At 39.7% G+C, this 27,554-nt stretch overlaps 1 protein-coding gene across 7 annotated transcripts in view; it reads left to right on the top strand.

Annotated features, from left to right (window-relative positions):
- b3gntl1 (UDP-GlcNAc:betaGal beta-1,3-N-acetylglucosaminyltransferase-like 1) overlaps positions 1 to 27,554 on the top strand; it is a 202,296-nt gene that overhangs the window by 64,717 nt on the left and 110,025 nt on the right. For 4 of the 7 annotated variants that reach the window (XM_028818653.2, XM_051918949.1, XM_028818654.2 and 1 more), the window contains one exon: positions 3,927 to 3,992. The exons of 1 other annotated variant lie outside the window; for it this stretch is intronic. In XM_028818653.2, the coding sequence (XP_028674486.1) occupies positions 3,927 to 3,992 (66 nt within the window). Of the gene's footprint in view, positions 1 to 3,926; positions 4,003 to 9,376; positions 9,396 to 27,554 lie in introns of those variants that run through there. 2 more of the 7 variants (XM_028818655.2, XM_051918951.1) reach the window with 2 other exon arrangements.

The raw sequence follows: 27,554 nt of genomic DNA, 5'->3' as shown, positions 1-27,554 counted from the left end.
AGAAGTTTGGATATTTATGTGCACACACACAAACGCACACAAACACAGGTCAGCTAGCATGGGCTAAAAAAGAGCTTTTCAAATTGTTTTGTTTCTGCTGTTTCCCTGTTCACTTTTTGTATATGTGACTGTTAATATTAAGTGACTTCTGTTTTATAAATAGATGAGCTGCTGTTTCCTTTTCAGATAACATAATCATTCCAAATAAAGAGTAATATGGACCTCTCCAATACCCAGTAGTAAATATTTAAAATTACAAATAAAATGCAGTCAGTTGCCAGCATTAAAAGCAGCTTTGCTTTTTGCCCTAACAGCTAATTGTGGTTTTGGAACAGGTTTAGAGATTTCCTTGTTTTCTTATCTTCTTATGAATCAGCAGCTTTTTGTTTAAAACTGCATCTTTTCATGAGAGTGGGAGATGAATTTTGATGCAAAGATTAAAGCTTGGACCACCTAAAAGAAATCTGTTTTTGTAACTTACTGTGAGGTGTAGGGTTGTCTTTTTGCATCTGTTGTCATTTCATGTGACATTAGCGGCTTTGAGTAAGGACTTTGCTTAGCATGACATTCTCCTGTTCGCTTATTCCAATACTGGGTTGCATGGGCCAGGGCTTGCACTGGCAGCATCAGGCATAAGGCAAGAATCAAATTTGAGTGGTGTGCCAGTTCATTGCAGATCCCTCTAATACACACACACACTCAGTTAACCCAACATGCACTGGGTAATGTGGGAGGAAAACTGGAGTACCTGGAGGCAAATGCAAACAGATATAAAAAACAAATGGAAATTCTTTATAGTTTGGATATGAATCCTAAATGCTGGACACATTAAGGCATCAGCACTAAGCGACATGTCACTCTGTTGCTCAAAAAGAGCGCAGTGTTATTATTTGTAATTTTATGTATTTCATTGTTTAAGATTAGCAGGGGAGTCAATTTGACTTTTTTATTATTGCATTAACTTTGTAAATTTAGATTTGTTTTTGATACTCCGACTTCACAGAGACAAAAACTAGATGCAGGGGTTCTCAATAAACTTGAATTTCCTTGCAAGAATACGATTCGTACTTATGAAAATAATTTTGGAGGAGGACTTTGATGCAAATTCAAATCTGCCTGTGGTGTTGCTGTTGTGTGTGTTCTAGGCCAGCTAAAGAACAAGAGTCTCGCTGGGTAATGCAGCACCATGTTGGTTTTAATTACCCTTCTTATGGCTTCCAGATGGCACAAGAATTGTGTTTTGCCAGGAGTGTCTGAGCTTTACCCCATCGAAAAACATGTTCTACTTAAAACATAATTTCTTTCAGTTGTTTATAAAAGTAGAAGATATGTGCAGAATTTCATTTTGTGATTTTACATTTTCAAACACAATGTATTTCAGAAGACTGACTTAGATTTGAATACATGTGGTGATTGATTGGGCTTTAAGGGGACACAGAGGAGAGAAAAAAGTAAACAAAATATATTAACAAAAATACTAAAGGGTGGAATGAACACTTGGAGAACACACGTACAAATAAAGAAAATGGAAACCGATGTGCCTGTTCATGTCTTAAAAACCATGACTACCTGATGGGGTTGCTCATGTAGTTGCTCCCTCATATCCCACCACACAAACACTCCTTTAACCTCCCTTCTCTTCTTCTTTTTCTGCAGACCCTGTTTGGTCTTCCTCCTGCCAGATGAGTATTAATCCCACTTTTCTCCTGGCTATGGAGCCAACTGGTCTGTGGTATGGAGGCAGCCTTATACTCCAAGTGACTCCATCTTTGGGTCACTGTTCGTGGCGTTCCAGGGGTAGCAGGAATGGAAGTCCTTCTAGCGGCAGTTGCTGTCCCTACACCCTACTGGTCTTAATTGGCCACCAAAGTTGCCTTCAGTCTCTTAAGGACAGAATGGCTCAGTATGTTGACGTCTGGCACTGTCTGCCATCATGTTGAGGAGGAGTTGCTGCCTCTGTATTTTCTTCTCTGGTACTTGCAGGAAGAGTGCCAGGCAACCTCAGCAAGTGCATTACAGTCTTCCATCCAGGCCGCTTCTCCCTCATCGTCTCCCTCTGTCTTGTACCATTCTGGTTGTGACCTTTTCCCCCTGGTAGTCTCTTGGCAGTTGGCCAATCCCCACAATGCTAAAGTTAATCCTTTCTGTGTCTTTGGGTCAAAGTTGACCTTTGTTTTTGTGTTTGAAATCAACAAAAGCACCTTAAATTTTATATATTCCAGTTCCTAATGTATCACTTATAATGTATCATGGTTTTGGGCAAAGTTCTTTGAGAATGTGGGGAGATAGCTTGACTTCCTCAGTCACCGAAGGAAGTGGACCCCTTACTGCAGAACCCTCATGAGGACAGCATGGGCCTTTCTGAAGTGATCTGTTTTAGTCCACGTTAAGCCAAGCAAAATGACCCCTTTTATTGGCTAACTAAAAAGATTACATTATGCAAGCATTCGAGGCAACTTGGGGTCCTTCTTCAGGAAAGATGTAATCAAGAGAAAGATTGTTGCACCAGTCTGTCAGTTGTCGTATCTCCATCCCCATTGCTGATGAGACCTAACACCATTGCTTTGTCAGCAAACTTGATGGTGTTAGAGGTATACACAGTCATGCAGCCATGGGTCAGCAGAGTGAAAAGAAGTGGGCTGAGTAGGCAGTCCTGTTGAGGTCACCAGTTGTTCATGGGATGGTGCAGGAGATGGTGTTTCCAATGCGGACTGCCTGAGGTCTCTCTGTCATCAAGTCCAGGCTCCAGCTGCAAAGGCAACTGTTGTAGCCTAGCAGACTCGTTATCATTATGTGCTTTTGAGAGGTGATAGTGTTGAATGCTGAACTTGTGTCTAGAAATAGCATTCTAGTATAGGACAGATAAGATAGAGCCAGGCAATAAAGAGATAATATGGTGTCTGCCAGTGTACATTTTGGGCAGTAGGCAAACTGGAGAAGGTCATGCGATGTGTAAAGTAAGGCTCTCAGGTGGACCAAGACTACTCACTTGAAGTACTTCTTTATGTCAGGTAGGAGACCGTGGACAGCATATGTATGATGGTGGAGAGTTTTTTTTTTTTTTTTTTTAGCACTTGAAGACAACTTCTTTCTTCCGGGAAGTGTTGAAGATGTCTGTTAAGAGATTTGTCAGCCAGTTTGCATATTCCCTGAGCACCTGGCCAGCTGTGTTGTCTGGGTTAACATTTAGCAGTTTTTCTAATGTCTCCGCTGTGGTCAAACACAGTTTCTTTAGCTTACTGCTTAAATAGCTTCATTTATTTTTTTGTTAACAGTTTTTATAGGTTTTAGTCAATATCTTTAGGAGTTTTAGTGAGTTTCTTTTTAAGGTGTCTGTATGTGAATGTTATATAGCCCCTTATCTTTGTGTTGATCTGTGTTGCATTGTACCTGATCTATTTAAGTTGCTTTATTTGCTAAATATAATAAGTAGACTTAAAAGTAACTACACCAACAGCACAGTGATTTGTGCACCTACATGTCCTGACTTGAGATGTAAATTCTGCAAAAAATGCAAATGAAATGTTTACCATAAAGTAGTAACATGGCACAACTTAAGATTTATGAATTCAGTAGGTGTGAGAGTCTCTTCCATTTTAAATAACTATTAATTAATTGTGCCTGTCCTGATAGCTGCCAAGAGTTATTTTTCTGAGTACTGTTTCATCCAGGATTAGCACCACATTATCTTATGGCTGCAGAGAATCTCTGCTTATAATTCTAATGCTTTTGCTGCATCCTCATTTAAAATCACATGATTCCTGTGACCTTCATTTACTATTTTGTATAATGTAAGACAGGCTTTCCAGACACAGGCTTGGATTATCAGTGTTTGTGACCGATACACACCTTGCATGTGCTGCTGTGTAATGATCCATGATGACGTGTGCTGATGCTGATATTTCTGTACATTTTGGTTCTTGCAGGATGACGTGATGATGCCTCAGAGGGTGCGGCGCCAGTATCAGGCAGCTTTGAAGTTTCCTGCTAGCGTAAGTACAGGTGAAACAGGTTTTTCATGTCTCATTCCAACTATTTCATGTTCATTTGCTCCTCGGGCAGCAGGGCAGGTGTGGATGTGCATGAGTCATTTCATCTGTCTGCAGTTGTTTTGTTTGAAGGTTTCTTGTCCTGACATTTGTGACAAATGTGCAATGAAACAGCCAACCACAAGGAAAATTTGGAGTTGCATCTCCTAAGTAAAGGAAGAAGAGATAAACTAAGAAATGCTTGTTTTTATACTTACTGTTTTAATGAATTCTGTTAGACATTGTGGATACTGGCCAATCATTTTTCATGATTGCAGTGCCAAAGTCAATGATTTATTCTGTTATTACATTCTCAGATGTTGGATTAAATTTTTATTGGCATAGGATTTTGCAGTACAGGTGCTTTTTGTACCCTGGCCACAGGTGCTGTTCTGCGCGGTGTGCTGTGCTTGAACAGGTTTATGGGAAACAGCATGGTTTATTATTAACCCCTTAACTGTTCAGAAGGAGAAGAGCTGTAGTCTGAGGCTGCTTAATTTGGTCCACCTCTGTTTGACTTCAGAACAACCTGAACTCTTCAAAGCTTTAATCTAGCAATGTCTATTGTAATCTTCTTTTTGAATCCTGGAGAGTTTAGTATGTGAACATCCCAAGAAGACAAATAACACCACCATGTCTGGCACCAACAGTCATATCATGGTTTGAGTTGCATAGATCTCATATCTTGCCCACTTTAATACTTATCCAGATAATATCTAATTGACTTGACTGTGTCTGCATTCTAAATATAATGTATACTGTGTTGCAGTTTTATGATTGGCTGTTTGCATTGAGAAGCAGGTGGCCCCCCAGTAAAGCAGCCACTGAGTGGCAGACATTTTGTACTCGTTCATGGCTAATGCAGTGTTGAACCTTTGCCATCTTTAATATAGGTAGACTGATTCAGGAAGAAATAGAATTTTTTTTGTTAAAAAGCACAGGAAAATACACGTAGTCAAGAAGCACGCCAAGGTCAGGCAATCCTGTCTTCTGACAAAGTGAGAATGTTAAACAGAAGTCAGGAGTCCAAAACGAGTGCAAGAGTTCAACAACTGGGAAGTCACAAACAAAGATTCCTTTATAAGCTTGAATTAAGGTTTATCTGCCAACTTGGATACTCTGGAAATGTTGTTCTAATGACTTTATAAGCGGTGCACATCCCAAGTGGTCTGAGAAGGAGTTCCAGGCATTGGTGAATGGGGTACCACTCACTTTATACAAATAGCAAAATAAGAATCCCAAATCTAATAGAAATAACATAAAAAAAAGACAATTAATAACTTGACAATGGCAAAACTGACAGAAAACCAACAAATAAATACAAGGCAGGGGGAAAAAAATAACTGTGGTTGTAACATAACACCAGAGAATACAGGGACAGTGAGGGGTGCAAAAGTCATGAAATGGCGGCAAGCACTGAACAACACAGATGGCGTTACGATGTAATTATACAAATACTGAACTGTATCAATTTGAACTGAAATCAGAAATTAATGTAAAAATCATAATCCTTGAGTTCTAAAACCCCAAAATTGACATTTTGATGGGCAGTTACGGCCATTACCCGGCCAGCATGCCAATGGAATGAAAGGACCAGGAGAGAGCGCCTTGGTGAAGCAGTACCTCCCCTGGCATGCTAGAGGGCAGCCCTCCTTGGGCGGCTGTGGCACCATGGATTCCTGCAGGGCATGCTGGGGCTTGGAGTTTGGTACAGCCCTGTTGAGTTCCGTGGGGGCCACCAAGGGGAGCTGTGGAAACCTATACTGGATTTCCACCACACCTGGGAGTGACTCCAGGTAACCCTGATGAGCCACCTGGAGCACAGAATAAAACAGAATAAAAGGAGCTGCTTCACTACATTCGGGGAGCCAGAGTCAGGAGAAGGTGAACGAAGCTTGTCAGGAGAGGAGTGGAGGTGGAACAAAGAAGAAGGAAGATAGGAGAGAAAGGGTGACTTCTTGTATTGTGCTTTATGTACTGTGCTGTGGGGAGCAGAGACAAGCGCTCCCCAGCTGTAAATAAATGTGTGTGCTGAACTGGAACTTGTGTCCTGCCTGTCTGCCTGTCTAGGTCGGCTGTATACACCCCAGTGGTCCACAACTTATAGACTGTAGAAATTCATCCAGGATTTCTCACAAAAAATAATAAAGGCTGCAGATTTTTTGTGTTTACAGCCCGAAATATACAAATGACAAAAGTGGTACTTAAAGTAACTGAAAAACAATTATAAATCCCCGAAACATTTTGAGTGGTGGAACATGGGTGTGACTTCAAATGAATTTCATTCTTTGAGATGCAGTAGCTGGTTGCTTCATACTTCACACATCTGTCATATAACAAAATAACAAATGAGTTTGCCATGGTGAAGGGTATTTCCTTGGACTTGGTTGGCATTTTGCTCACGGTTCTTTTCAGTTTTGCAAGATGCTTTACCTCAGTGAAACACTCATTCTTACTGTGTGTTTTTAATTTATTTAAGTTATTAAATGTATTTCCACAAGCGTTTTTGATTAGAGAGCTAAGTAATGCTTTTTGAACTCTTGTTTTTCTCACAATTAAGCGTAAACATGCACAGTCCTATATAATGAAAATGGTTTCAGAATCACTCAGTTCATAAGAGGAGTTTGCTCATAAAGTCATACCAAAGTACATTTGATGTTTGGAAATTCATAGTCTTACTTCACAGCCAAATTATGTTCTTTGGAACTTAACAGTAATATTTTCACTTTAGAATAAAGTCAGATCCCTTCACTTTCCGCATACGTTATTATATTGTAGAATTTGACATGGATAAGTGTGCCATTTTTTGCCTGTCAATCTCCACTCAATAACCCCTACTGACAAAGTGAAAACATATTTTCAAAAAGGTTTGCAAATTTATTAAAAATCGAAAACTGAAATCTCTCATTCATGAAGAATTCAGAGCCTTCATGCAGTACTTTAAAGGATCCCATTTAACAGCAATTCCAGCTCTGAGTCTACTCATGTAAGTCTCTACAAGTTTTGCACATCTGTCATTGGCAGTTCATCCCATTGTTGCTGGCAGATCCTCTCAAGCTCTGAATGGGAAGAGTCTGTAAACTGCCATCTTTGGGTCTCTCCATACATTTTCTATGGGATTTGGCTTGCCCACTTAAGGACAGTCAGAAACTTGTCCAGAAGCCACTCCAGCATTGTTTTGACTGTAATTTTCCAGTCATTGATTTTCTGATAGGTGAACTGTTGTCCCAGTCTGAGGTGGCATACACTCTGGAGCAGGTTTTCTTTAAGAGGTTCTATTTGTTTGGCTGCATTCATCCCTCACTCAATTGTGACCAATATTCCTTTCCCTGCTACTGACAAGCATCCCCATAGTACAATGCTGCTACCTCCTTGCTTTACTGTATGGATGGTATTAGGTGGGTGTTGAGCAGATATAGTTCTGAAGTTCTGCCCAGAATTGTAACTCCTCAGAGCAGAAAATCTTCTTCCTCAGCCTCTCAAAGTCTTTTAAATGGGATTTGGCAAACTCCAAGCAGGCTGCCTTATGCCTTTTACTCCACTCTGCCATGAAGGGCTGATTGATGGAGTGTTGTTCTGACAAGTCCTCCCATTTCAGCAGATGACTTCTAAAGCTCTGTTAAGAGTGATCACTGACTTCTTGCTCATCTTCCAGACCAAGACCCTTGTCCTGGTATCCAACTCAAGGAAGATTCCTGGTGGTTCCAAACTTCTTCTGTTTTATAATTCTTGACGCCAATGTGCCACCGGGAATACTCAAATCTTTACAAATGGTTTGATCACCTTGCCCTGATCTGTACATCACCATACTGTTATCAAAGAGGTCTACTGAGAGCTCCTTGGTCTTCATGGCTTGATTTTTGTCATGCAGTATGAATTGTGGCATCTTCTATTCACAGGTACACGTGTGCCTTTCTAAACAATGTCCAGTTAATTCATTGTGCCAAAGGTGTGGACTCCAATCAAGTTCTAGAAACTTCTGAATGAGAATTAAAGCAACAAGAGGATGCACCTGAGCACAATTTGGAGTTCCACAGGAAAGAGTCTGACTATTATAGAAATATATGAGAGCTTTTAGGTTTTGGTTTTTAATAAATTTGCAAACATTTCTCAATACGTTTTCACTTTATCATGGGTTACTGAGTGTAGAGTGCTGTGCAAAAATGACAAATTTAATGTTAAATCTACAACAATAGATTTTGCAGAAATTGAAGAGGTCTGATTACTTCCTCAATCCACCGTGTATCTCCATTTATAATTGGCAGTAATACTTAACGGTATTCATATTCTTTGCTTTTTCCTGCTGTTTTTTCATAGTTGAACTTGTTTGTGTTTGTGGTCTAATTTAAAGTAAACAGTACGGAGTGGACAATAAACAGTAAAAATACAAAATTGTGACTAAATCTTCTGTGAAAAAGAATTCCAGCCTGAGTGAGTCAGATAATTGCTGGGTGGTTACATTTTGTACTACTCTTCAAGTTGGCACACCATCATACTGGCAGATGGCAAATTGGATCCCTTATAAGATGTCAATGGGTATGTTGATTGTCTGACATGACTGTCAATTTTTAGTCTTGTGCCAGAAATGTTCAGGTTGACAGCAAATGAACATCCCCTCTGCCATGACAATGCCATCTCAGTGACCCAAGTCATTAGGTGCCTACACCTGGTCAGCTATGGGAATACTGAGTCCTAACTGCAGTTATCCCTTTGTATACTTCGATCAGTCTTGGTATTAATGTGGCACTTAAATGGAATGAAATCTTTATTTCAGTCATAACTTTAAGTGTTGGATCTATTGAGGTGGGATCTCATGAGCTGTAGTCATTTTGGACAAGTCTTGAGCTTTTAGATTTATTATTTTGTATGGTTTCTTTTTATTATTTAACTTTTATACATTTATCTGTGTTCTGTTTTAATGAGATGATTGCATCATTAACTTTGAGTTCAGAAATGGTGTAGTTTGCTGCTGTGTTATTGTGCACGTGTCCGCTGAGGATGTGTTAAATACAAGGGGTTACAAATACTTTTTGTCAAAAATGTCACCCAAAAACTGATTGTGTTGGAGATGCTTGAGAGCAGTTGTGTTTAGGTAGTACATCTTTATAGTCCAGCTGTCTTGACTAGGATTTTTAGTGTTTTTTTTCCACAGTAATTTGATTTCACCTGATCATTTGACCCAACAAAATCCTTTTTTCCATGAAAGAGCTCACTTGGATCACCACTTGGGGGGTGTGTACAAAATGGTGTCATTTTGATTTTGGTCAGAGCTTTCAATGCATCCCCCAATGTCAGTGTCATTGTAGACACTGCAGTAACCTCTTTAGTACGAGAGGATGGCCGTGCACTTGTCAAGTACATGTAGGTGTAAGCACTTCATGTCCGCTAGAAGTGGTTCTCAACCGCTAGTCATACAAGGTACCTTGGTGAACTGCAGGAATATGGGAGGGCCTCCCTTCACAAGCCATGATGATTAGCATTTGCACCATAGTCTTGGCAAAGCTGCTTGTTTTTGAACTTCCGTTTATTAACCTAATCATATTTGCTGCTATGCAGTTACACTGTATGTGTTTTCTTTAAAGCATAATACAAAGTTAAGAAGTCGTTTCAAATACAACCCTTGTGATTTTATCAAGTAAGTTATTTTTTTTAGCTGTGCCTTAATTTATTAATCGTAACATAAAATAAGATGGCTTTTTGAGATAAAAACCTGTAATTACCAAAATACAGAATTTACCACTGCAGACGTTTTTTTGATAACAAAAACTGCTCACTTGGCTTAAGTATTACTTTTTAATTTATGCATAAAATGATTATATATTGTGACAGGGGCGCTGTCGTCCCCTTGAACCCTCAGACAATACGCCAGGCACCAGATAAAAGTCCAAAGATTAATTTATTATAATAATAAAGTGCACAGAGCACCCTCCACTCCACAATTCTCCAATAAGCAATCAATACAATACTCAATAATCACAAGCCTCCACTCCCAGCAGCTCAGTCACCCATCCTCCCAACTTGGCTCACTGCTGGGATCTCCCAGAGTCCTTTTATAGTTCCTGACCTGGAAGTGATTCTGATTCCCCCCCCAGTCCACATGATTTCCCAGCACTTCCGGATCAGATGAAAACTCCTTCTTTTCTTCAACCCGGAAGTACTTAATTTCTTCCGTCCTCGTGACTGGGAAGTACTTCCGGGTTATACTGAAAATATAAATTGTTGAGCCTCCCTGCAGCGTCCCCTGGAGGCCCCCATGGTATCCAGCAGGGCTGTGATGTAAAACTTCACTGTCCAAGATGCCCTGCTGGAACTCGGGGCACCTCCATGTTGCAAGAAGGGCTCCACCTGGCGTCGTGGGGGTATTGGCTGGGATGAACTGCCGGCCGTATACCACAATATATATGTGTATATGTATTTGTGTGTGTGTGTGTGTATATATATATAATATATATGAAAATAAAAAATTGAAAGTAATTTTTAAAATGCAGAATTTTTTTAAATAAGTTAATTCCAAAGCTACTTTGTTATCCTGTGGATTTAGCACCGGAGCGTTTCCATTTGACACGAAAGGAACTGCTAATGCGTTTGCTCCAAAAATACAAAAATCATCCAACCATCCATTTTCCAACCCACTGAATCCGAACACAGGGTCACGGGGGTCTGCTGGAGCCAATCCCAGCCAACACAGGGCACAAGGCAGGAACCAATCCCGGGCAGGGTGCCAACCTACCGCAGGACACACACAAACATACCACACACCAAGCACACACTAGGGACAATTTAGATTCGCCAGTCCACCTAACCTGCATGTCTTTGGACTGTGGGAGGAAACCCACGCAGACACGGGGAGAACATGCAAACTCCATGCAGGGAGGACCCGGGAAGCGAACCCGGGTCTCCTAACTGTGAGGCAGCAGTGCTACCACTGTGCCGCCCATACAAAAATCAAGCCTGTGGAAACTACAAAAACAACGTCTAAGACCGTCGGTAATCTGTGTTGCTTTAAAAAGTGACCAGAGTGGCTCAGCGGTGTGTATAAAGCCAGCCTACCATATCCTTAGTGAGACTGCGGCATTGTACCACAACAATACATTTCTTTATTGCAGTATGGCATGTCACCTTCTTTTTACTGTTTCTTGTTGGTTCATTGCAAGTTGCTTGTTTCCATTGTTAATGCAGGCCAGTAAAGTTTACAGAGGGCCCCTGGTTAATAATGCCTGAGCTAAAGTATATAATATCTCTTATACTATTCTCTTGCATGACTGTGGACCTGCTGTGTTAAACGAATTTTCTTGAAGCCTGCAATGAGTTGTGGTTTCTGTCTCATTTAAGCATTTAATTGTGGCCCAAGTAATTTTTCTAATTAAATTATTTCCCAAATGGGCTTATCTTCCCAAGTTCCCGTATCTCTGCATATGTCTGAATGTTGTTTATGACAAATAATGTTCATTATGTAATTTTTTTTTATTTTGAATTTTAATAACTTTTTAAGCCAACCCTTTAATTTCAGTAGGTTTGTAAGGTTTGATTGAACACACTTCTAAACTTCAGATTGACTTTTGCAAAATAAGGTGGAAACAGGAAATGTGGCATAGCCACATTTTCACTAAAATGATTTTCCTCCTGCCACAGGCCATGGTAATGTATGACTGATTTTAATTTTTCAGGAAGAATATACTTTCATTATAAGCCACTGTCCTTCGCAGCCCTGCTAATCTGATCTCCTCCAGATTTATTTAGCAAGCCCCTTGTGAAGCAGATGTTAGGAGATTTACGCTTACCCCTGCAATCCTTTCCTGTTCTGTGTTTACTTTTCTTTCTTTATTATTATTATTGATGATCTAAGAGGCTTAATGATCATATAATTTTTACTTTTCTCTGTGCTTATGTAAGATTAATATTGGTTTTCACTGTGGGAGTTCTGGTCTGACACTACAGGCTAAATCAACATGCCAGGCACTGTAGGCCTTGCTGTGTAAGCTTTGTTTAATACATTCCCAGGAGAAGAATGTGATTTCTGTGGCCATTTTCCTTCCCAATTTAGTGCCATCCTCCTCATTGTTCAATCCATACACCAGAGGTAATTTGATTTAAAATGAAGAAAAAGACAGAAGTTCAATGTCCTAAGTGTTGCTTAACTGCTGTTAAAGCCCGAACCTCATTCTTCGATGTTTAATTGCTAATAACACACACAGTAATAATTGGTTCTCACCAAAATACATTTTGAAATTTCTGCTCACACAATACAGAGAATAGCCTCTTTCTCCTACCAGCTGACTCTTTGCTCCAGACTGTCCTCCTAAGTGTAGACTCAATGGAGCACCAGCTTTGAGGTGGCTTTTAAAACCCATCCTTGGGCCATCTCCTTCAAAGGCCCTGAATTCATATGCATTGGTCAGGTATAGCCCTGCTACCTGTGGAGGGTTGGCACTTCTGGTTAGCTCATTGGCAGCACATTCCTGTAAAGTAGTAGTCCCCAAAGTGTGTGGTCCATGAGCATGTGCCAGGTGGTCTGGGGCTGACTTAGTCACCTTTATTGGAAGAGCTTTCTTATTGATAAGACAACATGAAGAAGCTGTAACACCCCAGAGCACCCTGTGTGACTTTCTTGAAGATGATAACATCTCTTGTTTCTATATGATGTCTTCTCACTGCACTTCTAGCCAGGATGGTAGCTCATAGTGTAGCAAAACAAGAATTAGCCCAGAACATCAAAAAGAGACTGAGGAGCAGTGTGAGTCTGACAGAGTTCTATTTGTGCTGTTGTTGTTTTTTTGAGTTGGTGTTGGCCGTAAGTGATCCTCCATATCTTTGATAAAGTGGTCCATAGTCCAAAACCTGTTGAAAACCACTGATATAAAGGAACAATATTCTGGAGCAAACTCAGTAAAGGGCAGCAAACCCAAACTTAACCCGAAATGACCTTTTTGGCCTCTGCTTACCTCTTTGGCCACATGCTGGCTGGTAGACCCTACTACCTCCAGCCTGCCCTTCCTTCTTAGATTAGATAAACTTTATTAATTCCATAGGAACATTCAATTGGAAATTCTCACCCTCTCTCCATACTAGTGGTCAGATACCCATTGAATATTCATTTGTCTGTTTTCCTCAGTAACTGGAGAAGCAAGTCTGCTTCACCATCCAACCTTCAACCCCTCATGCTTAAGCGCACTCTTAAAAACAAAAAATAAGGTCCTGCATGTGCCAGTGGAAGAGCTTAGGACACCTTAAATGTGTGTTTGTTATGTCTCTTCTTTTTACCATCTCCGTCTTTTTCCTGCTGGCTCTTCATGGAACATAACGCTGCATTATGTGATTACAGTTGTGCCACCCTTTCCTGGCATCATTCTGCACCCCATACCACAACTTGTGAATAAGTAGTCAATTTTAATTAAAAAAAAAAAAAAATGCACTAAAATGTCCTAATCTTTCTATATTTCTTATCAAGAACCGAGTAGCCCTCCTGCCTGATGAATCCAGCATCCTGGGTTTGAATCCTGTTGCCAGTCGATGTCTGTGTTTATTTTGTTGGTTTTCTCCATGCCTGTGTGGGTTTTTCACCAGATTCTCCAGTTGTTGTACCACATCTCAAAATTATTGCCGGTTAGGTTGATTGGTGACTTCAAATTGGCCCTGTGTGTTTTCATGTGAGTGGTCTCTCTCCAGTGCTCTCTTGTGTCCAGTGCCTCCAATAGTCTGACTGCAGACCTCCTCTGTAAGCCCACCAGCCTCCTGTGACCAAACCTGATTTGGATTAAGCAAGTTTGAGGCTGGTATGTTATGTATTGTGAATTGCTGTTTTGTCCATTAATTTGGAACATAATTCTGAATGAATTAAATTAAAATCTTCCATTTACTTTATGACACTTTCCTTGTTTTTTTGGAAAACCTATAATTTAGTTTGTTCAGTTTCTACATGTTCTATTCTTAAAGCAGGCTGAATATCATTAGAAATAACTTTTGCTTTGAGAAGAGAGATACAGGTATACTGTTTTAACCCATGCTCTTATTGGACTACGAGATCAAGTGTAATCATCTGGTGATGTGAAATGATTTAACTCTAAGCATAAATTGATCAGTTTTGAATATCGGGACAACAAGTAACAATTATGGGTGGTCCGGTGATGAAGTGGTAGCACTGCTGCCTCACAGTAAGGAGTTTGCATGATGTTCTTGTGTCCACATGGGTTTCCTCCAGGTGCTCCAGTTTCCTCCCACAGTCTCAGAAGACATCCAGGTTAGGTGACTAAAGATAGATCTGCTAGTGTGTGTTTACCCTGTTCAAGTATGGTTCCTCCCTTGCGCCCAATAGTTGCTGGGATTGCCAGCCAGCTGCCATGGATAAGTAGGTTAGGAAAATTGATGGGTAGAAGTAACAATTTGATGCAAAAACTAATCTTGAGAGTATGTTGGGTCTTATAAACTCCAGAGAGATTTTACAGTCCTAATCGTTTGTTTTGTGGTGTAAAAGTGTCCGGGAAAGGAACTTTAACCTCTAAGGTTCTTTTTCTGTTGGTGGTCAAATTAATACTGGAAATGCCTAAACTCTTAGCCTTGATTCACATATACGTCTTGTAAACTTACCTATTCAACATTCACTCAGCACAGATAAGGCTCAAATACAAAGCAAGAATAAATCAACACTGGCCAAGGCTGGCCCCCTCAACTATGATGCCCTACTGGGGCTAGAAGCCATTCTGCTCATGTGGTGTCCCTGCCGGGATTCACTTATGTGTCGATCCGCCTTTAGATTACTTCCCCTGAAAGGGCTACACTTCAGAATACTCCAGCAAAAGCCAAGAACGGCTACTCTAGTCGGGCTTTCATATCTTAATGGCTACCTTTGAAAGGGCTACTCAGTCTAACAGAAGCCAAGGGCTATTCACTACCCCTGACAATACGATACCTAATTGGACACCGTTTGTTTTATTAACAATCATGGGTCACAGCTAAATGTCAGTAAACAACAGGAAACTTTAGCAATGCAATACTTAAAACAATTTAAATCATTCATTATGTTTATTTGAAGGAGAAATAAGGGGAAATGTTAGATATGAAAACCTACAACCTGAACAATTCAAATTGGGGTCACACAGCAAACTTCATTTCAGGTAGCTATGGCTTTGATTGTTGCAGTCTTTGCTTTTTTTTTTTTTTTTTTTTAAACCAGGTGAGATACTCTGGAACGAAGGAGCCATCTGTAGGTGACAAAGTCAGACCAAGTTGTCTTCTTTTTGACAGTTGTGTCTTTCTAGTCTTAGCAGTCATGATGTATTTCTGACAGTGTCTTTTTAAAATTCTTCGAATTAGTAGTCTTGTTGACAGCCTCTTTTCATAATCAAATCCTGCCTTATGTATGATATGGCATCAATCAAAGTTTGGGACAAGCAATAAGTTCCCAGGGTCTGATTGATTGTTAATTAAGTTACTTTTGGCTAGACACGACACATGCTCATCTTAAAGTCCCGAGCCTCCATTTCACACTGGTCACTTTATCTAAGCTTCAATATATACATTCTTATAAACAATAACACTCTTGAACAATTTATACTTATTTTCCTAGAATTCCTGTCTATGTGTATTTTGCATACACCCCACAATTTTATCTACTTCCAAAATTAGACAGTCTGGGGGAACTACTTCATGAATATTAATGAGCTAATTGTGACGATGCGTGTTCTCTTCAGGCTCCCAACGTCCTTATGGGAGCCCTGAACCCAACACCGTCAGTAATGTCACCGAGTTGAGCTGACAAATGGGGACAAATCTCACATGAAGCCAGGGGATATATTCAAAGGCGAAAAAGTGCTTTTATTAAAACAATCAAAACAAAGTGCAGAAGTGCAGTGCCCAAAGTTCCATAAATAAATCCATAAAACCAAGTGTCCAGTGGGGATAAAAACCATTCAATAAATACATCCTTTAAAATCCGAGGTAAAAATGCAGAAGTTAAAAAGCAGTTTCTCACTCCCTTTACTCTCCGGCCGACCTCCATCTTTCTCCCCAGCTCACCCATTGCTCGCAGCCGGCGGAGACCAACATCCACAAGCTCCTTCAGCTAACCTTCGTCTTGGCCTCCTTCTGGATGTCACTGCCAGACTGCCGAGGTCAGCTCTCCTCCCTCGATCCTTCGCACACCCGCAGTCGCTCCTCAGATCCCACGGAAGGACACCTCTCTGCTCACCCCACTCGCTAATTTTCAGTGGGGCGAACTAGCCCCTAGAGCGCCACTGTCTAACGGTCCTTCGTGGGGCCCCAGCTCATTCTGTCTCTTCATTATAGATGGCCAGATCGTACCCACTAAGACTGCTCTTTCCAGTCCTTTAACTTCCTTTTTCTTCCTCCATCCCTGATTTCTTGAGTCATCTCTCTTTTCCTTCCATTTCTATCTTCGATTTTTTTTCCTCCTACTCTTGTATACATCTGTCTATATATACACACGGGTGCCTCCGTGGGCGCAGTGCCTTAATTACATGCCGCAGGAAGCCAATGAGGCAAACAAGAACGGCCGCACCCACGAGTGCAGGTGCGACTCGCTCCGACCACCTCATTAACTCCCCACGGTCGTGCAATCACGCCCACGGAGAATGGCATGGCTATACTGATTTAAAAATCGACCTTTTTTCGGAAGCCGCGGACCCGCTATACCACACTAATGAAGCCATGTGTACCTACCTGTACAGTTTCAGTTACAGACCACTTCCCATTTGAACTCTGAGCCCACAACTTAGTCATTATCTAAATAATACTAAAATAAATTAAACTAGCCGACGCCCGCTGTAGCATACAGTGGTGTAAGAATAGGAACGGAAAACGGTGAGAAAGGAATTCAGAAATCAAGAAGAAATAAATACTTCTTGAAAGACGCAGTGTGCATGTAGAATTTCCGGCCAAGGATTACATGTAAAAGTGATAAATAAATCAGGCTTTCCGAATTTATGTACTATGGACATGGCATCCTGATAGTTTTGTTGCATGTATCTTGGACTTCCTGGAAATGTGGACGGTAATATGATCATTTTGCCTACACATACGTTGTTATTTTCAGTGTTTTTCTTGCAATGCATCTGATAGTTTGACGCGCAGATCTTGTTAATGTAATCTGAGATAGTTGAGACACGCTCCCTCTGTTTTGACATACGCATCTACGACGTACTGTTGGAATAGTTTGCCGCTGGAGTGCAAAGTACTAAATGTATGCCTCATTGTTAATCTATATGCGCAAAATTGACATTGAGTAAGCCTTATTCGCTTGCCGGTTCTTTTATCAGGAACATGTTGTAAATCTTTGTGCCAGCCAATGTCTCCGTAAGGGAATAAAAGTGGGTAAACCATAGGATCACAATTCATATTGAGCGTGGAAATCTGTTTACAGGAGTTGCCAATGGGATAGATGCAAATGTCCCTTTCGGCAGGCATTTCGCCATCTTCTCCGACGAAAATTACTGCAACATCGGTGTGACATGTCGGGGCATTGTATAATCGTAAATCTTGCCTAGCGTTTTCCTTGAAAACCATTGTACAGATGCTGTTGGATTGGACTGAGCGATTTCATGCATGTGTTTGTATGATTTAGCGAAGGGGTTGATGGTTCTGAGCATGCAATCTAGCTGGAGAAGTACATTTTCGCTGCATGGAGAATTTGCTTTATTTTGTAATCGTACTTCAGTAGCTTGCGCTGTGTCAAAAACATACAACTGTCCATATCCTGGAGAGGTAGAAGTGTTAGCGTATAGTGGAGAGTTTTGGTGATAAATTTGCCCGTGTATTTTAAAACAGTGTGGTCCGTGGCCAGGAGGTTGAGTTATCTGTGCACCCATGGAAGCAAACGCTAGAGAAGAGTTGTATTCTCGAATGTGTTCACGATAAATTTTAGCTTCTGATGTTTGCTGTGTAAGAAGCTGTTGTAAAGACACAGGTGGCACCCGCAAGGGTGGTAAAGCTACTTTGTGGCAGCACCTCGAGTACTTGTTGGATGTATTACGCTCAGCAGGCCAGTATAGTGCATGACATGGAAGACGACGAATAGGAATCGAGAAATGCAGTGTCGGCTGCGTGTGGGCGGGACCGGTTTTGAAGTGGAAGCAGGACAAACCAGAAGAGAAATATATATGAGTATTTATTAAGAGTCATGTTTAGCATGCTAAAAGTCTCAATTTTCCAACAGCATTACGCCATTAAGGTAGCTACAAAAGTTTCGTGTTTCCACATCTTTCTGAATGTTATCCTCACTCCGTCAAGACTGCTTTATTAAAGTTTATTGATCACGCAGACTTTAGGTTGCTGATTATGGGCCAGGGGCTTTGTAAATTAGTACTACAATTACACGATTCTGGTTTTATTATTAACATTCCTACACTGAAGGAGAGCTGAATTTCCCTAACTTTTTAATAAATATGCAAATTCTAATCTAACCTTATACTGACTTAACCTCCTCGACTTAAATATGTTGTGATTTGTGGAAGAAGGTAAACCTATATGGCTGTGTGAATGGTGTTGTTTTGCTTAGCAAACATTGCATTCATGGTGGACTCTTTACTTTATACACCTAGACACTTTAGAGAAGTGATCATGAAACCTAATAGGACGTTAGAGTATTTATCATGATATGTGAAATAGAAGTCAAGGGAGGTTATCCTTAAGTTATTGTGCACACTAGTATGGCCTCACCTGGAATGCTGCGTTCAGTTTGGGTGTTTTGTATTACAAAAAGGACACAGCAGTGTCCGAGAGAGTCCAGAGAAGAGCGACTAGGCAGATTCTGGGACTGAGAGGTTTGAGCTATGAGGTGACATCGAAGGAGTCAAACCTTTTTATGTTAAGCAAACAGAGCGTGAGAGGGGACATGACTGAAGTGTTTAAAATTACAAAAGAAATTTGTATGGTGGGTCCTAGTTCCTTTAAATTCTACAGAAAGGACATGGAGAAACCGCTGGAGACTTGTTGAAGGTCAGATTGTGCAAAAATGTTAGAAACTTTTTCTTCACGCAAAGAACCATAGACACATTTAATAAATGACCAAAGAATGTGGTAGAGAATACGGCTTTAAGGAGCTTCATATCTCGAGTTGATGTTATTTTGAACAATCAAGGTGAATAGGATGGATAAACTTGTTGGATTCAATGGTCCATTCTTGCCACAATTTTTCTAATGGTTAAACAGAAATCCAAGCTTTCAGTTTAATCAGTCGTTATCTAGAGAAGCTTTATTTCTCGGCAACTATTTAGCAAACACTTGTTTTATATTATCTGAAGCAAATATGAATAGCTTTAGAGGAAAATATGTCATTATTTTAGGTCATAAAAATAGCACAAGAAGAGAATGGATCAGGAGTAAAGACATAATCGGAGGGCATGTGGAGGTTGTAAGCAGGTATTCAGTAGATTGAGTGTCGAAAATGTAAGATGAAAATCAAAGAATCAAAAGTCAAAAGAAGAACAAAAAAGTTAAAGAATAAAGGAAAAGAAAAGAAAAAAAAAACTGCAGTTTGTGAGTAACCCACCAGTCTCTGCTAGAGATGTGTCCTGATTAGTGACCTTATATCCCGTCACCACTATGAATGCAAAGACAAATAAAAGTCAAATTGGTAGCACTTATTTTTTTTGTTTTTGATATACTTTTATTAATCCTCAAGGGGTGCTTGTCTTTTGCATGACCTTTGGGGGACAGAACGCAGGGTCATTTGTCCCCAGAGGGAAATTAAGCTTTTTTTACAGAGACTCAATAAATAAATAATTATTATTATATTATGACAAGCAGCACATTCTCTCAAATACACCTCAGAATGACTAAAAAGAAAGAAAAATCTGACTTGGCTAAAGATAAAAAGACCAGTCAAGATTACAGTATGGCACTACAGTATAAAGGTGTATTGCCATACATATGAAGGAGCCCCAGTAGTGTTTCTTGACACACTTCTGCTGAATAATTTGTTAGCAGAAAGTTCTTGATGCTAGCATATCACTGATGAGGTCTGTTTATAGTGGTACACAGTTTTGTTTTCATTCTCTCCTTTGCTACAACCTTTAGAAGGTCCAGATGGCACCCCATAACTGAGCCTGCCTTTTCAATTAGCCTGCCGATTCAGTGGGCATCTCTCGAAGTGATCTTTTTAGCCTAACGAAACATATACAAAACTGCACTTGCCATCACAGAGTTGTAGATGGTGTGAAGGATATTGCTTCCCACGTCAGAAGAGTGAAGTCCCCTAAGAATAAGAGTCTCCTCTGCCCTGTTAGTAGACCAGTCCAGCCTGTCATTAATGTGGACCCCAAACTACTTGTTTCAGTGTATCCCCTCTGTATCCATTCGCTGTATTTCTACAAGTGACTTGATTATAACTACTTTTTTATTCAGTTAATTTTTTTCTGGACTGTTAAATAAATCCATCTTTGAGGTGCTGCAGTTAAGATAATATGGATGCCAGTCAGTTAAGGGCTTTAGGTAGGACAAAATATAGCCTAGCAATTTAAGATTGCAGGGATGCAGCCTTTGTTTATCATGGCTCCATAGACTGGTAATGTGTTACATGTTGGTTGGACATACAAGTAAGAATTTGATAATACGACTTCTACTGTTACTGCTAATTAATGTAGAAAGGGACCATGGGTAAATAGCAGGGAAGAGGAAGGGCTAGGAGTGGAACCACAGACATCTACATCTCCTGAACCTTTTATAAAGACGAATTTTATTAATGTTATCAAATATGTGCAAGTGTATTGTAACATAAATAATAGTATGTAGGCTCTGAATTGAAGAGACACACATGGCTCAGCCCCATCCATATGCAAAAGCTACACCTTTTAAAACTTTCTATTTAACACAACGAACATTTATTTTAATTCCTTGCAGCCCAGGAATATGCATTTACAATACGTCATTGGATCTGAGCAGGTGGCCACTTTTGTAATTATCAACATGAAAGAACTTGTTTAATGTTCCTTAATATATGCATGTGTTTCTCTGTCTATAAGATTCTCGAGTTCTTAAGAAACGATAACATATTACATCACTGTGAATCATACTTTCATGTCAAATGCTAGGGATTACAGTTCCCTTGCAGGGCTTTAATTACAAATGTGTTAACTACACACTCAAGAAGGTGTGACTACCACCTAATAGCAGTTATATTTGTTAAGTAAATCAAGGGAATTTGTTTTTTATCCTCAGACCTGTCATCAGCACAAGTGCACAACTCCTGAAACCTTTTAAATTATTTTTCTGTCAGTAGGTAGTCCTCTTAAGAAGTAGAACTTGCATAATCCAAAGTATACATAATATAGAATAATGTAGTGGTTGACACTTCTGGCCCATTGTTCCAGGTACCTCGGTTTGACTTGTGGTTTGGTGGTCTGTGCGGTGTTTTTCCATCTACTGTGGATTCTTCCCACCTGATAAAGACCTTCATGTCTGGTTAGATTGGAAACTGGCCCAGTAGAGTTGAGTGTGACTGTGTGTCGGTGATAAACTTATGCCTCCTTCACAGTTGGTTTCTGTTTTGTTCCAGTTGATCCACTTCCCTCTGACCCTATAACATAAAAATCTGAATGAGAAAAGGAATATTTTATAGAAATATGAAAAAAATGACGATGGAAAGGTGAATCTGGACAGATCCACACTCCAGATAGAGATGTTTTGGTGTCTGCTTTGCTTCTTTGATCTTCTCTGAAATCATTTCAAAGTCTGACTGTGGTAAAATCAGTTTGTTTTACTGGTTAAATATATAGTAGATAATTTATTGTGAGAGCTTGTAATGTAATGAGTGCCATTGTGTATGTCATTCCATTGAACACAATGCCTCCGGTCAAGAAAGTTGCAGAAAAGAGGTTTTTGTCACATTAAAATCTCCAAAAAGATTTGTACAGACTCATAGTAATAATGTTAAAGCAGGGTTTGGTATTTCAGGAGATTAGTTGGAGATTGGTTTTAGATTTATTCCCAATTGTATGAAGTTCATGTTTTTTATGTACACAAATACAGTTAAATTCTTACGTGCATTTCTCCCACTGACTAGTGACAGTAGTACAGTACTAGGTAATGATTATGACAGAGAGTACTTGACATGATGAAAGGGGTGTGAGGCCACTCAGAAGAGCCACACAGCAGACCGGTTCAGAAGAGGCTCACCCCAAGAGTAGGCTTTGACTTGCTTAGGCCCAAAAATTGAGAGCTGGGTTTAAAAGTTCATAAAGTAAAGAAGATCCCAAAATATATCAAGGGAAATAAATCAAAGAGGGTCTGAGGTCACCTAAAGGCTCCACAAGTCGGGCCAGGAGCACTAGATGACGTAGAAATGGCCTCTCCCAAGGAACTCTGACCTCCCTACTCCCCACTGGAGCCCTTGAAGATCATCAGGTTGACGTCTGGGTGGTCCTACCCCTTGCGGCTTCACCCACAAAGTACAAAAAGATGAGTGAACTGCACAACATTTGTCAAAACTATACAGGAAGTTAATAAGGCAAAATGAACACAAAATACATTATTACTATAAAAACATGAAAAATAATGCTTTAAATAAACAAAGACAACCAAGAAAAGGAAAATAAACAAATCAGGGAACACATTGGCGTCCGCTCGAATTGTGATGAAATGGTTTGATACATTACATTAAATATCTCTGATGGTTTCGACCACATCCACTTTGCATATCGTCACAGTCAGTCCACAGATGCCATATCCTTTACACTTCATACCATAATGGCACACAGAGATAATGCAAACTTCCATGTCACAGCTCGGTATGTGATGCTGTTGTAGTATCAAAGCTGCTCAGCAGGCCTCTAGATTCCTGGCAATGGCATTTGGTCTTCCTAACTGACAGACCCCAACAAGAGCAAACTGACAATATTTGTCCGTGTGTCCAGCCTCCTGCTATGGTCAGATACAACTCCACCTTCATTATTAAATTTGATGATGACACTCCTGTTAGTCCTGATTGCTGATGGTGACGAGACATCTTAAAGGCAAGAGAGGAGCCTTTTGACAAAGTGGTACCAGGACAACAATGAAGCAAAATGAAAGAGTGAGTCATAAATGCCAGGAAGGAGAACAATGACCATGGAGTGGATGCTGTTGGAATTGTCAGCAGCTTTTCATTTGTTAGATTGACTGTGATTGAAAACCTAAAAGAGGGTATTAAAAATCTACACCCTACATTCTCACTAACCACTACAGACACAGTAGAACAACTTCTTACACATAGAAAATGAATGAATAATAGATAATATTAACAGGAAACCCATAATTAGAATAAATGTAAAACCAAGAAAACATAAAAGATGAACATAAGCAGCGGTCTGGAAACACAACCTGGCTGAAATATAACAATGGTGTCTAAATTACGCTAATCCTGTGCCTGCCATAGAAGAGCTTGAAGTGACTCTTCAAACTTCATTTACTTAGAATGAGCAAAATATGAAAACATTGCTGGAATCAGGTATTCTATGCACTGTCGCACAAACCAAAAAGTAAATAAAAACTTCAAAAAGTTGGGCGAAATAATAATGACAGAGCAGTGATTTCATCCGTTTGTGTCACGTGGGTACATGTGCACATAGCAGTTTCTTAGCCATAGCTTAATTGCTGTACACTTAACAGTTAGTCATTTTGTAACCCACTGAACAGGCTCCTGGTACAGCTGGAGCCTATCCCATCTAGCATTGGGAGGGTGCCAGTCCAATGCAGAGCAAAGACATACACAATCAATAGCTAATTTAATGTCACCAGTCCACCTAATGTGCATGTCATTGGACTGTGGGAGGAAACCCATGGACACAAGGGAAGAACATGCAAGCACAATGCAGGGAGGACCTGGTATGCTGGTCTACTTACTGTGAGGCAGCAGTGCTACCGCTGTGCCACCGTGTCACCCTTATATATGTACAGTTCTTGCATATAATGGAAAAATATCAGGAACCTGGAGTTGGCCTCATTATTATTCTTTGTGGTTCTATATGCAATTGGAATGGTGTCATTGCAGTGTTTTGTTTTTTTTTTTTTTCTCAAATGCCACACACTTTACTTGTTTGGCCAAATAGCACTTGCATGTAGTAACATTTAATAACAATAATAGCATTTAATACACTTCAGAAATGACTGGTCTCATCATACCTATTGAAAATAGACACACTTTAACGTATTTAAAATATCAAATATCCAGACTTTGCAGGGTGAGCATAGTTTTGCAATCTGTGCTTCACATAAGCCAAGTCATTTCACAACCATCTGGGTATGCACAACCGCGCAGGTCCTGAAGAATAACAAATATCAACTCCTTGCTTAATCAAATCCAGCCTTCTGTTTCTTGAGCCAACACGCCTTTGACCGCGGAGATCATCCCGTCCAGCACAGATGTTTATACTTAGAACACCACAGCAGAGTGAATTATTAATTCATAAAAATGTGAACCTTATTCCTTTTAACATTCTCATGGCACCCTTTTCCTTTAATTTGCTACATCTTTCAGTTTTCTATAAATTGGATGTGCTGAAGAAAAAGTAAATGAGAACACGCTTTTTTCCTTAGAAAACCTGTGGTAGCGTTATTTTCAGCGTCTACAAGGGGAGTATAAATTTCACAATGAAGGCCAATCGTCAATGTCCATTGAGCCTTTCGGCATAGTGCCAGCTCTGTCGGCATGCCTCTTTTAAAACGTTGAGACTTATCCGCTAATGATGGATTTAAATAGCTTGGTAACTCTTAAAGGAACAGTTTAAACCTGTTGAATATTTGATGTACTTGTAAAAATAAACCTAAGGGTTACTGTTCCAATCCACCCACCACAGACCGTAAAAATTGTGACCTAATTAATAATGCGTTGAGTCTCACTCTTGTTTTTAATTAAGCACTCTTAAATATATCCGGAGCAGCTACTGTTAGGACTCCCAACGTTTAGCCCCAGCAGTTGTTCACCTGTAATTATGAAGTAATACTTTTCAGCTTAAATACGGTGGATTCAGAATGTAATTCAATTCGTTCACTTTCCACACACCCATTTTTGATTTAGATTTATTAAATGGATACATTTGCCATTTTTGGCCACCAGTGTACCCTCAACAACCCATCCTGACAATGTATTCAGAAAGGTTTTAAAATTTTTTAAAAATCAATTCCTGAAATATATTCAGACTCTTAATTCAATATTTTGTAGAAGCCCCTATGACAGCAATTTCAGCTTCAAGTCTTCTTGGTAATTCTCTGCAAGCTTTGCATACATGGAATTGGAAAGTGTAATGAATCTCTACTAGAGAGTGAAAGGGATGTTTTGTTTTTATGCATTGAGTGAATTGCTTTGGGATAAAATGCTGCCCTAGTTCTGTGCCGTGGCGGCTACATATGACAGGCATGTCACATAGGATTTAGTTTTTTGAATTGAAGGTTAGACTTTTGACCAGTGAATGAAGGGGAGATGCGGCTCTTCAATTCAAAAACTCTGTCCCGTGTGACATGCATCTCCCGGTTATAATGTGCACTGATTTTTCCAGAAGGATCTATTTTAACAATATGAAATTAAAAATGGGTGTTTTGCAAGTTGTGAGCAAACAGCTGGATGACTGACGTGTGAATTATGTGACACAAGTAATGTGAGATCTTTTTCTTTCTTCCATGGACGTTTTTCACATCGTTTGTGATCGTACAGCATTGGTTTCCATAAGCTTATAATTTATCTTTTTTTTTTTTTTTTTTTTTTTATATATATAAACTGTACTCTGCTTGAAAACATTAAATATTTTTCTTGGCTATCACTACAGATTAAATGGGTTATGCAACATATAAAAAATATAATTTTTTGGATGGAGTTTTCTTTTAACGAGGACCTTTTTAGAACTTATAATGAAGCATTTTAAACATAGATTTGAAATGAAGTAATTCTCAGATTTCAGATTATTTTATCTGGTTTGCTTTTTCTTTGAGAAAATTATAGGGTTTTGTTTCTGTTAAGGTCACAACCTGTGGCATATCTGGATGATAGATTTATAACCTTTAAAATTATTTATTATTCATATTTGAAAAACAAATGTTTCTTTTGGCTTATATAAGAAAAGAAATGAAATGGGAAATGTCGTTGCAGCAGAGATATGTTTTCTTCATGTGAGAGACATAAATCTCTCTCTGCTTATTCTGCTAGAAATAATTTTTTGCTTAATCCAAAAAGAATTTTTCCTAATAAAGGAATTTGGCTACACCTGGGTTTTCCCTGAGCGTATTTGCAAACTGCTTCCATAAGACCAAATGAGACCCCCCCCCCCCAACCCCCCCACCCATGAGTTCTCATGGTCAGAGATGCCACCCCAGTGACCTGCTGCACTTTTAACTATCCTAGGGCTGCATTTCAGCACCATTCTCCATATTTTAGGGGGGAAAAGCACAGAATTCTTATGGGAAGAGAAAGATGGGTGAAACTAATAAAAGACACCCTGAGAAAATAAATGATTTCTGAAGGTGTGCTGAAAACTGTAGAATGATATAGCTAGAGATGATGATATAGCATTGCTTCCAATTTCCAGGGTTCAGCCTTTCTTTCAGTTCCACTTTATTTTCTCTTCTGTGAAGGTTGCAGAAATACTCCTATTGAAACACATCTCTTTGGAAACATTTTTTTAAAAAATGTGATGAATGCAGCACATGACTTTCCTTATATAAAGCTGTGGTTTTAGCTGAAAAATATTGTAGACCACTGTTTTATTATGTGGAATGAAATGGAGGAATCGTATATGTTCTTCTTCCCAAATTGTGCTGCAGATGGAGCACAAATGTGCACCAAAAAACAGAAAGGCATAATCCTGTTCTTGGTACCCTGCTGGGGCACATAGTAACAGTGCTACATAGCCAAGCTACTTCTGTCCGCTCATTGGGCCTTTTTTGTAGCCTGGACATCAAAACGTCACACAGTACTCCAGATGAGGCCTTACGTTTGCGATTATAAAGCTTGAGCATAGCCTCCTAGGACTTGTACTCTGCACATCAAGGCGCTATGTAGCCTGTTAGCCTTCTGAATGACTTTGGTGAACTGTCTGGCAGTTGATGGTGGACTTGTCACTACGACTCCTCACTCCTTCTCATAAGGTATACTTACTTTCAATTTTCAGACCTCTCATTATGTGTGTATGTCTAATGTTTTTAATTTCTACGTGTAATATCTTATATTTACTTATTAAATGTCATCTGCCACAAATCTGCCGAAACCTGTATGATGTCCAAATCCTTCTGCAATGATTCAACAGCCTCTTAATTATCTGCCAATCCACATGGCTTGGTATCATCTGTAAACTTAACCATCTTATTTATAATCCTATCCAGATCATTTATGTATATTAAAAATAACTGCGGCCCTTGCACTGACTCCTGTGGGACACCATTCTCAACATCACCCAATTGTGATAAGGTTCTTTATGCCATAGCCCTCTGTGTTTGAGCCAGTACTGCACCCTCCCACTTCTTTTAGTTTGATGCCCAGCCACTGATGTGGAACGTTATTTTACTTGGAAAACCTCAAATTGTGGTAGCAGTCTACACCCACTTCATATG

The sequence above is a fragment of the Erpetoichthys calabaricus genome, chromosome 14, assembly GCF_900747795.2.
Source record: "Erpetoichthys calabaricus chromosome 14, fErpCal1.3, whole genome shotgun sequence".
NCBI lineage: Eukaryota > Metazoa > Chordata > Cladistia > Polypteriformes > Polypteridae > Erpetoichthys > Erpetoichthys calabaricus.
This window is presented reverse-complemented; position numbering and strand designations above follow the sequence as displayed.